General features: G+C 42.8%; 3 protein-coding genes across 4 annotated transcripts; 2 read left to right on the top strand and 1 right to left on the bottom strand.

Annotated features, from left to right (window-relative positions):
* Positions 1 to 81: 81 nt before the first annotated feature.
* mrpl41 (mitochondrial ribosomal protein L41) lies at positions 82 to 1,449 on the top strand. The gene is made up of 2 exons (XM_079730434.1): positions 82 to 119; positions 893 to 1,449. Exon 2 carries the CDS (start codon positions 932 to 934, stop codon positions 1,337 to 1,339), a length of 408 nt encoding a protein of 135 aa, XP_079586560.1. The 5' UTR covers positions 82 to 119; positions 893 to 931; the 3' UTR covers positions 1,340 to 1,449.
* A 401-nt stretch (positions 1,450 to 1,850) lies between these two features.
* dph7 (diphthamide biosynthesis 7) lies at positions 1,851 to 6,668 on the bottom strand. Of its 2 annotated transcripts, none has more exons than XM_079730413.1 (10): positions 6,629 to 6,668; positions 6,293 to 6,455; positions 5,304 to 5,437; positions 4,878 to 4,965; positions 4,412 to 4,506; positions 4,163 to 4,320; positions 3,716 to 3,788; positions 3,334 to 3,399; positions 2,923 to 3,095; positions 1,851 to 2,665 (listed from the first exon to the last, which is right to left on the bottom strand). In XM_079730413.1, exons 2-10 carry the CDS (start codon positions 6,431 to 6,433, stop codon positions 2,280 to 2,282), a joined length of 1,314 nt encoding a protein of 437 aa, XP_079586539.1. In that variant the 5' UTR covers positions 6,434 to 6,455; positions 6,629 to 6,668; the 3' UTR covers positions 1,851 to 2,279. The 2 variants fall into 2 exon arrangements, with proteins under 2 accessions (XP_079586539.1, XP_079586540.1); XM_079730414.1 differs by having other exon boundaries at positions 4,412 to 4,503.
* Positions 6,669 to 6,891: 223 nt separating this feature from the next.
* Positions 6,892 to 9,910, top strand: paxx (PAXX non-homologous end joining factor). The gene is made up of 7 exons (XM_079752483.1): positions 6,892 to 7,029; positions 7,141 to 7,201; positions 7,292 to 7,341; positions 7,887 to 8,077; positions 8,897 to 8,950; positions 9,329 to 9,422; positions 9,688 to 9,910. The coding sequence occupies exons 1-7, from the start codon at positions 6,929 to 6,931 to the stop codon at positions 9,734 to 9,736; spliced, it is 600 nt and encodes a 199-aa protein (XP_079608609.1). The 5' UTR covers positions 6,892 to 6,928; the 3' UTR covers positions 9,737 to 9,910.
* The last annotated feature ends 322 nt before the right edge of the window (positions 9,911 to 10,232 follow it).

Raw genomic sequence — 10,232 nt, 5'->3', positions numbered from 1 at the left:
ACAACCCCCTCTATGGTTTACAATAAGTAAGCAACAATCCTATTGGTTCAGAAGGGCACATTTCAGCCAATCATTGTGTGTGTTGTTCCGGGGATAGCTGCTGTCAAGTCGTGCTCAAGGTGAGTGCGTCTTATTTTGCTGTTTTCTCTCAAACAAAATATATTGTATGTTGTTCAAATGTTGAGTCGTAGGTGTAATCTTTGTCTATGTAAATAAACATAGAAGTAGAATAGGCCTGCTGGGCTTCGTATAAGTGTCCAATGTGAGCAGAATCGATGTAGCATTGGCTAACATGCTGTATTTGTTTTACTTTAACTGTTAGGTATTGGCTCTACAAATGTTCTGAATTCAACACTCTTTCAAACTTTAATTTGATGTTCAACGAATAGAAGTGAAACAGTATGCCAGGATTACGCAGTAAGCAATACAGTAGAATGAATGAAGCAGTGGTGGCTGCTATCTATTATGCTGTATCTGTTCCACATGACTTATCAAATACCAAGACTTCGACAACACACTGTCTTTGTTTGCAGTGCTATTGTCTTTCGCTGAGTATATTTGAAAGCATCATGTGGGGATTGGCTTGTTTTATGTATGTGCACTTTTTGTTAATGCCTCAATTTACATTTGCAGGATTTGTTCTTTCATTCAGTTTTTTCCATTTCATATATCTTTCCATTGAGAGGAATCAGAATATAGTTGGAGCGGAATTAATCTAGCCTACTACTCCTTGTAGAAAGATTTTGTTTTTTTTGTTTTACCACATGTGGCCATCATTTGTAGGTTGTTAAAACTATGTTTATAACTACTAAGCTACACATGGGAAATTTCCCCCTTATTGTGCTTTTTTTTTAATGGTATTTCAACTCAACTAACCAACTGTCTTCGACAGGGCCCGCTTGTATAACAAGGTGACCCACTCTTAGGCGAGATGGGTGTCCTATCGACCCTGGCAAGAGGGCTGTTCAGAGGCGCTGACCGGATGGCTGAATTCACCAGCAAGAAGGGCGCCAGGACACACAACAAGGGCCGGACCGCCCGGCCCACCGGCCTCCGGCTGTCCAGCTCCAAGTTCGTCGCTGTGAAGGCCATGATCCCGGAGTTCGTGGTGCCCAACCTGGAAGGGTTCAAGCTGAAGCCCTACGTGTCGTACCGCACCCCCGGGGGAACCGAGCCTCCCCCGACGGCAGAGAGCCTCTTTGCAGAGGTTGTCGCGCCGCAGATTAAAAATGACTTTGAGAAGGGCAGCTTCAGCATGGACCAGTTGGAGAAGTATGGGTTCGAACCCTCACAGGATTCAAAGCTATTCAAGCTGTTCCCTAAAAACTCTGTACGTTAAGTTGTGCGTCCATTTTGTTCAGTATTAAGGATCTTTTTTTTCCTCAAGTTGTACACCATCTAATATCATTATTTTTGTACCCAAATAAATTGAGTGCAAAAGTCACAGAACGTCAAATTATTTGTTATGTAAACATGCCAGCAGCAAGCAGCACTCTTAACCTGTGATTGTAAATCAATGATCTCAAAAGAAGAAGTCCATGAACTAGTTTGTTGAATGTGTTTTTATATTAGACTATGGAAGCATTTGATACCGGAGCGTGAGCTAGTACGATATAATAACGTATGTTAGAGCCTGACATCGAGACACACTTGTTTTGTCAGGTGAAGAAGCATAATGCTGCTTTTCTTAACATTTACAATTTTTAAACTAACCTGTTGTCTCCTGTTGATCTAAAGGAGTTTTAAATTCCTGTTATTCAGCTGTTTTTGTTTTTTTAAACTAATTTGAGTATTGCATGTTGCCTTTAAAAATGTTTGTTAACATACAAACACTAAGTATACAAAAGGAATTACCATAAAAAACCTTTATTGCAACAATTGAATGAAGTACTTGGGTATAAAAACTACTTTAGTGGAGAAAAAGTAGAAATATTCTGGGATACGTGATGGAAAGAGTTTGGTTCAGGAAGTGTGTGTAATGAAAACCCATCCAGAATGTACTTTAAACCAGGATATACACATCAGCTAATTATTGTAAAAGGGTTTTAAAATGTTTCTTTATAAGAAAAATAGTTTACGCATTCTTAGTGAGGTTGCTACAACTTTAGGACAAAATCCCTCACAATCCAGTTCCTCCTCTCTTTTGCTTCTCTCTCGCCTAAATACCAACAAGAACATGACATTTTAAATTTTAAACTACATATTTGGTTCGTGGGGTACCGTGGTAGCTTTAGTTGTGATGTAAACATTTGGTTTTCACAACGAAAGCTGGGCGACCCTCAAGCAGTCGAGTAGTCCCATCGCCAGAGGTGCAGCATGTGGTCGTAGAAGGAGCAGCTGGCTAGCAGAGCAGAGGCGGGAAGGGTGGTGGTCCCCGAGTCCGTTGGAGGGGGTGGGGGTGGAGCCGCCGGAGCCAGGCCCTCCGGAATGTAGTGTCCGGCGTCGTCCTCCAGTGAGGTATCGAAGCTGGCGGTGGGCGACTCATACTGGATCCTCAGATGCCCCACCCCTTCCGCTAGGTAGGTCTCCGGCGGACGAGGGCTTCCCTCGGGGGAGCCCGGAGGGGGCTGGTCGGGGGTCAGGCGGGACCAGTCGGCTCCGTACGCCAGGGAGTTGTGCAGGATGTAGGAGGAGAGAGTAGGACACTCTGCTTCGCTGCCGCCCCCTGGGGGTCAGGAAGGAGAATTACATCACACGGGAATTGAAACCGAGGATTCTTGTGTGAAGTCGTCATGCTGCCTCCTACCCTCACGTTCAAACGAGGGGGAGGTTTAATCTCTCTAAGATACGGTGGATTTACACTACGTTTAAAACAATAAAAACACGATTATGGGTTCACTAGCAAGCAGTAGGCAACAGCTAAAGGGAAGATTTAACGTAAACAAGTTAAAACACAGCAGGTGTTGAGCACCGTGGACGTACCGAGGGACTTGTGGCAGTCTAGGATGTGGAAGTCGTTGTGCATGCAGGCGGCCAGCAGCAGGTGGGGCTGGGTGGGGTGCCACTTCAGACGCCACACGCCCCCACCCAGCGGCGTCTCACTGAGGGGCTGACGCATGCTCCTGCCGTCCCATAGCAGCACTTGCTCATCGTAGCTGAGGAGGAGGAGGAAGAGCAGCACAAGTTGGAGGAGGTTGAGGGGGAAGAAGAGGAGGAGTTGAGGGTGAGGAGGGGAAAGAGGTCAATGTGCAGTGGTACTAATTTTCTAACTACATTGCCTCAATATGACTGAGTATGTCTAACAGCTATGCTTTCGAAGTGAAGACTTATCGGATATGTGGAGCTTTAGCCTAGCTCGTTGGTGGCTATCAGTTAACCCACTGGCATACGTACCTTCCGGTGGCCAGGATGTGTTCCTGGTGTGGGTTACTTTGAATGCTGCACACACCCATTGAGTGCCTTCAACACAAGTCAGAATCAGAAAGAGCTTTGTCGACAGGTAAGTTTGCACATACAAGGACTTCCTTCAGATATCGTGGTGCAGTAAAGAAAAGGATCAGAAATTAAGGTGATGCTACGTTTTTAGATCCTGTGTCCATCGCTTTAGCATATACACTATAAAAATCTCAAGTATCTTTATTCCTAATCTATGACTTCTAAACTGAAACAGAGGAGAGATAGCAGATGACCCAACATAGTTTTGAAAAGTCAGAACTTGGTGTTTTCTCCATGGGGCTAACTCTAGTTGGCGAACTAGCTAGTGGTAGTTATTCACCTCCTGCTGGTGAAGGTGGGAGAGGAGCAGTCCGTTCTGAGGTCCCAGCCTTTCAGCTTGCTGTCGTCCCCACCTGGAAAACAGACACGGACACACAGGCATCATCCATATCTTGTAGTTTTTCCTGAATTGAGGCCTTGATGGCCCTTTCTCGGCCTCCCTCTCCATCGGTGCTGGAATCCAGTACCTAAGCTCTAACCACTAGATAAATAGATAGATAGATATGTACTTTATTCATCACCATGGGAAAACATTATACAACATTATAGAAGCTCACAGAAAAAAAACACAATAATAAAAAACGAAGTAATTGACAATTTTACATAACAAAATAAAATATACCATATGCAGAATGTACATCAAAATTACAGTTAGCTGACCATAGGAGCTTAGCCTACCCTACCCCACTTCTAAAAGTGAGTAAAACAGGTGTGAGTGGAGGGTTACCGGAGTAGAGCAGCTGGGTGTCCCAGTAGGAGAAGGCTGTGATCCAGGCCTCAAAGTCATGAGCCTTCCATTGGGCGCTGGTCTCTAGCCCCGCCCCCATCAGCGAGAGAACGCTGACACAACCGTTGGAGTCACTGCACGCCACACGCATGTCACTGCTGTGGAGTGGGGGGGGGGGGGACAGACCAGTAAGGACGCCATCACACACACACACACCAGTTATACCAGATAAGGTTTTGAGTGTTCTACCTCTCTCCTCTCCCGGTGGACCAGTCTAGAGACAGAGCCAGGCACTCTGTTCCCACTGACTGACTGGTCTTCTCCTTCAGACACCGCCTAGCCTGCTGTCCGTGGGCAACACACACACACACACACACACACACACACACACACACACACACACACACACACAAAATGAATAGTCAAGACATTCAATTAAGCAGAATTATAAACTTTTAATTTTTCTCAATATATAAAGCAGAGTGGAATAATGAAATGATTAAGTTTCCCCAATACAAAAATAGGATTTCCTAAGATATCAAAAGGGTAAAATACATTATTTGAGCAACCTCAATGCGCACTGCTCGACTTTTAAAACCTTTATTATTGGTGTTAAGACAGCAAAGGCTATTATCCAAATCCGCAGGTAGACAGCGGTTCTTTCCATTATGATAATGCTAATGATGCTAATGTTGAACAGGATGGTATCTCTCACCGGCCCGTCGGTCAGTGTGTACAGCCGGACCTCTCCGCTAGCTGTAGCCATCCCCAGCACAGGAGCATCTGACACTGCAACATGGCACCTAGGAACATGTATGGGACATACCCCGTTTTTACATTACATCTGCTCATTGGTATAGAGATAGATTAGATTGTACAATTTATATAGATAGCCTATAACAGATTTTTCCATTTTGACCAGAGCAATTGGGACCAAAGTAGTTTCCCTTAGTTTTTTTTGGCCTACTTTTTTCCTCCCTTATGTATCTCTTTTTAATTATGTCCTGTTGTTTGGCTGTGACACATTTCCCATCTGTGATGAATAAAGAACCTTGTATCTTAATATTTACACGATCATATACAGCAAAAGACACAAAAGCATCAGCCAAAACTTTTTTTGTCTATTGGTTTTCTGTTTTACCATTTTAGATCTAAAATGGCGGGTGTGTCGATGCGCTGCAGTTCGCTGAGAGGCGGTGTCAGTGCCCCCTCCTGTTGATATTCAAACAGGTACAAGCGACCGATCCTCTGGTGAGGGACGTCCTCAGCTCCCGCCTGGGATCACAAAACAACTCATTAAACATTGAGAAACAACTGCAAGCATTGATCTGTTTCAGGTTTATCCTCATGGGTGGATTAATAGAACATGGAGCAGATAGTCACTAATGGGAATAACATGCTTTACTTTCAGGCTTCCACAACATTGCAAAACAAGCAAATGCTTTATGAAATACTTTTTGTTAAAAAAAGATAGCATACATAGAGCGACTTTGACTATTTTGTGAACTGAGGATGCAAACAGTCTCCTCACTGTACTCTATATAAGTGTGGGGGCTGGCCTACATTAGGACCTGTGAGTGAAGTCCGCTCACTGGCACATTGTTATTTACGAGACCATTCTCCCTCATTACATTGCATGCACTTTTTAGACAACAGTGTAACGGCACTTATGGAGTATGGTCTACCAATAATGATCATATTGTTTTCATTGTCCCCGAAGTCAGGACAGAGCTTGCTCAGAAAGTAATCCAGTCGTCAGGCCAATCATGGAATGAGCTTTAAAACAAGATGGGACTGAGGGCGCTTATTACTCGGTCACAATATAAATCAATGCTTAAAGCTTGGATTGGAACAATCTTAGGACAATGGTCTGTCTTTCTTCATCACTGTTTGATTCACTGTGTAAAATAATATTTTCCACTGTGGAGATTTGGGCCGTTTAATATTTCATTGTGCTTTAAGGTACGTTGGTGTCTCTTGTATATATCTCTCAGTGTCTTTTTTGTAGTTTTATTATTTTTATAAAGTCTTCAGCGTTTGTGATTAATAATAACTCCTGTTTCATGAATGAGAGTAACCTGATACAATACAATTTATGTATACAATCAAAATAAAAATATTTGAACGTACCTGCTCTGCTCCCTTCTGGAGCTGATAGGTGCCGCAGGCCAGAATGTTGTGGGACAGCGGGACGGGACACCATTCTACTGCGTCAGCGCTCAGTTCGGTGTCGAACACCTGCAAGTTGCGAGTCTTCGACTTGCAAGCCATCTCCACATGTTGTCCGCTGCCACTGCAATATGTACATCATACCCATGTGGTGTTGGTTATTTAGTTTTACTGTATGTATTATTATGCAATAACTGTCAACCACAATAAAACATTTTTTCCCCCAATACGTTTTAGGCCCAGCGTTTAACGGTGCATCAGTCTACCTAAAGTACAGCAAATACGCAGATTGTTTACCTACTCGGATCCTCCGGCTGAAAATGGAAATAGCAGTCACGTGTTGATCCACTCAGAGTTGATCAGCTACCACTTCCGCAAACCGTGACGATCTCTCGTTGGATTATTCTATTATTACATTTCTTAAATCTTTTTCCTTTAATTGACATTTTTGAGTTATTTCAGTCTGATTTAAAAGGCATATTCATTGATATTCGACTTGTTTTTTCTTGCATTTGATTAGATATTCGGCGTGTTTACCCTACGTCACTTCCTGCTCCGACGCTGGGACTTCATTCAGATCGTTGACATAAAGACAATATGGAAGGAAACCAATTGTCATACTACATGGTGCTTGAAGACATTACCAAAGATAAATTCCTGTGCTATATAAAAAAACAAAACGAAACGCATAATATCTAGTGAGTGTTTTCACTTTCACTTATTTTTGCTGTGTGTAATCAACCATGTAGGATAACCCAAGGGGTCGATGGACTGGTTTACGTCTAACCTTGTATTGTTTTGTTTCCAAGTGTAACAGATGCCACAGATGTATGGAGCATCGATGTATCTGAAGACTTATTAAGCCAGTTTGTACGTTTTCTCTGTGGAAGTGAGGGCAGTTTTTGACTGCTTCAAGATGTTGAATGTTCCTACTTATAATGTGCAATCTATTTATTTTAGAGGAAGAAGGTTTTACTGAAGTCTACAGAAGAGTACATGAGGAAAATCAGGTAAGCCTTTTAACATTTCCTTGTCCTCTTAAAGCCAGGTCCTGAGCTCCCTGTGATTTGGCAAGGCAAATGATGGGAACCCCTGATGAACCTGGAGGTTTGGTACAGGCATTCTCGGATCCAGCAGTTGTAGGTATTGGTAGTGAGTTTATGTATGCAGTCTGAAATGGCGAAGGTTGGTTAAGTCTATGTACTGGTTAGTGTTGAGGGGTTATTAGGCTGGGTGTTGTGCCGTTTTAGATGTGTGTTTAGTGTACTTAGATAAGGGCTGTGTGTCTATTTGGTTGCCCCTGGCTTTTTCACTTATCCTGACTTAGATTTGGTTATTTTACTGTTATATTTAACCATTTCACCGCTAGCTTTTTTCGAGGCCAAATACTCTAGAGTTCTACATTTGAAGCTAAAGAATAGATTTGATTTAATTTGGCTTACAGTTGAATACTACTTTGTAGCGTGTCAGTTTTATCACAGTCTCTCAGATCCTGAGAAGCTGTAGGTATATGAGAGAGTACGTCAGCAGCTCACTAACCAATCCTCCTCCCCAGGTCTGCTCTGGGTACAGGCTGCTCCGCGGTGCTGCTGCAGCCCAGCGGAGGGGCAGTGTTGCGGGTGGACTCCAGCCCGACAGACCTCAGCCTCCCTCTGGCCCATCTGGACCGCCTGCCGGCGCAGGCAGAGATCAAGGAGCTGCTGTTTGGGATGGCCGCCCACCTCTCCCAGTCTGGCAGACAACAAGGTCTCTGCTCATCATAAGGAACACCGTGGTGGTGGTGGTGGTGGTGGTGGTGGTGGTGGTGGTGGTGATGATGATGTGTTTAAAATCTCTGTTACAAGAGAGACCTGGCCGAGAAAGGCAGAAGTACATGACCTTAGTTGAACAAACATAACGTAAAGCGAAATAATAGCACAGATAGGTCATGCATTTCCATATAAAATGGCTCTGCTCAATATATGAGATATTTGAATACATTTTAAATATAATATTTTCTAATTTTACAGCAACTATAAAAAACTATTCAGAACTGTCTCCTGTTCAGCCAAAACCACTAATGAATAGTATTTTAATATAATGCGTGTGCTTCAGTGGATCCTAAATATTGTTTGCAATACTACGTTACTCACAGGTAAACAAAAAATTTAGCATAGCGGTTAGACTCTTAGCTATAGATATTTGGGTTTTTTCCCTCAGCAGTCTACCTGATCTCTCAGGTCAGCCTACCGACCTCTCGGTACTTCTCAGTACCCTGAGCGAGACAGATGCCCTGACTCCTACCTGCTCTTTAATGGCATGAATCTGTATTCACAAGTCACTTTCAAAAAAAGGTATCAATTAGTATAAAGTAAATGACTAAATGGATGGATGTTTATCACGGTGAGGGCCATAGGTGCAGTATTCATGGTGGAAGCTCGAAGTCTGTGTGAACACCCTGAAATTCTTCTCCAGAATGGTAGCGATCACACGTGTTGTTCACCTCTTCCTACTGGACCCCCTCGTGACCCCTGGTATTCTTGTTGGGTGACTTCTCTCTGTGTGTCTTCACTGTCCCCCCTCCAGCTGTGGCCCAGTCGGTTAGTCCTGGGAAGACCCACTACAAGAGGCATAATACAGGTGAGGCAGCAGACGTTCTAAATCATGATCCTGGCCAAAACATGTGGTACTGTAGTGTAAAGGTTGCTGTGTTCGTGTTCAGGGGTGTTAAAAATAACAACTCCTCAAGCTAGCATAATTGAGTAGCTCTTTTTGTCTAATTCTCCTTTTTTACATGTTTTTAACATTTGATAATTGTACATTATTTAGTTAAATAATATACTATGCTACATGCTAAGGAAGGCAATCGTTAAAATACACATTTTGAAGGCGGTAAAAAAAAAATAGGAGTTTTTTTTTGTACCAGCACTTTTGCTTCTACTTAAGTACAATTTCATCAAAGTAACAGTTCCTCTCCTTGAGATGATTTTTCAGTACTCTCTCTGTTCATGTTGCCAGAGTTCGGGCCGCGGGCGCAGAGGAAGGCGGGCCCAACGGTGCCGCTGTCAAAGCGTGTGGCGGGGGACTCCCTAATCAACCCGGGAACCAAGAAGTAACCCTGAAGTTGAATGAAAAGGCCACTATTTCACCACTAGGTGTCATGAAACAAGCCAGTGATAAATCTTCCCTAGTGAAATCACACGGGAGCGTGTCCAGTGTCCACCCAGATGTATGATGACAGATAGAACAACCTTTTAAAAGGGCTTGTAGTGGCTGGTCAATCAATCACACCTGGTGGTAAATAGGGAGCCTTTAAAAAATTATCAAAGATTGATCTTTAAACTAGTAAAAATGAATGACTTTTCTTTGTTTTCTAGGAAGTGCCAAGCAACAGGTGTGGCCTTTGATGATACCGAAGAAGATTGAATTTAATGTTTTTAAGAATATGTTTCTGAAGAGAACAAGGAGTTTGTTATTCTGCTCAACACCGTACATATATTATGTAGTTTGAACGTGGCTGATACAATTTTTAACCTTACTGCCTACGTCATGAAATCTTTGTTTTTTAATGTAACCAATATTCATCGCTTCAATCATGGAATAGCTTTGAAATGTTTTTTTTTATGAAATAAATGTAATAAATGCTATTTTTACCTTATCCAATGTGTTCAGCATATACATCGAAGCCATTTAGATGTAAACAGTTTCAGTCTGTTTGTTTCTAAGAAGAATTACACAGAGGAAAGCAGGGCCTGTTGTGAGCAAAGGAAAGGAGACCAAGAAAAATGAAGACCTTTTCTAACCTCTTTTCCTTGACCTCGAGGAAAACGTGAAGGAGAATTCATGAGGACTTAGGAAAGGATAACAGTGCTGTTTCACGCCAGCTATACATATATGTGGAAAATGGAAAAAAAGAATTACT

This window comes from Pollachius pollachius, assembly GCF_949987615.1.
Source record: "Pollachius pollachius genome assembly, chromosome: 1".
NCBI classification, from domain to species: Eukaryota; Metazoa; Chordata; class Actinopteri; order Gadiformes; family Gadidae; genus Pollachius; species Pollachius pollachius.
This window is presented reverse-complemented; position numbering and strand designations above follow the sequence as displayed.

Coding starts and splice junctions, on each gene's coding strand:
- dph7 (XM_079730413.1), bottom strand. CDS start 6,433: ATGGCTTGCAAGTCGAAGACTCGCAACTTGCAGGTGTTCGACACCGAA. Junction 5,438..6,292: donor TCCAGAAGGGAGCAGAGCAG/GTACGTTCAAAT, acceptor TTGTGATCCCAG/GCGGGAGCTGAGGACGTCCC. Junction 3,096..3,333: donor CACATCCTGGCCACCGGAAG/GTACGTATGCCA, acceptor CCTCCTCCTCAG/CTACGATGAGCAAGTGCTGC.
- mrpl41 (XM_079730434.1), top strand. CDS start 932: ATGGGTGTCCTATCGACCCTGGCAAGAGGGCTGTTCAGAGGCGCTGAC.
- paxx (XM_079752483.1), top strand. CDS start 6,929: ATGGAAGGAAACCAATTGTCATACTACATGGTGCTTGAAGACATTACC. Junction 7,202..7,291: donor AAGACTTATTAAGCCAGTTT/GTACGTTTTCTC, acceptor TATTTATTTTAG/AGGAAGAAGGTTTTACTGAA. Junction 8,951..9,328: donor CTACAAGAGGCATAATACAG/GTGAGGCAGCAG, acceptor TCATGTTGCCAG/AGTTCGGGCCGCGGGCGCAG.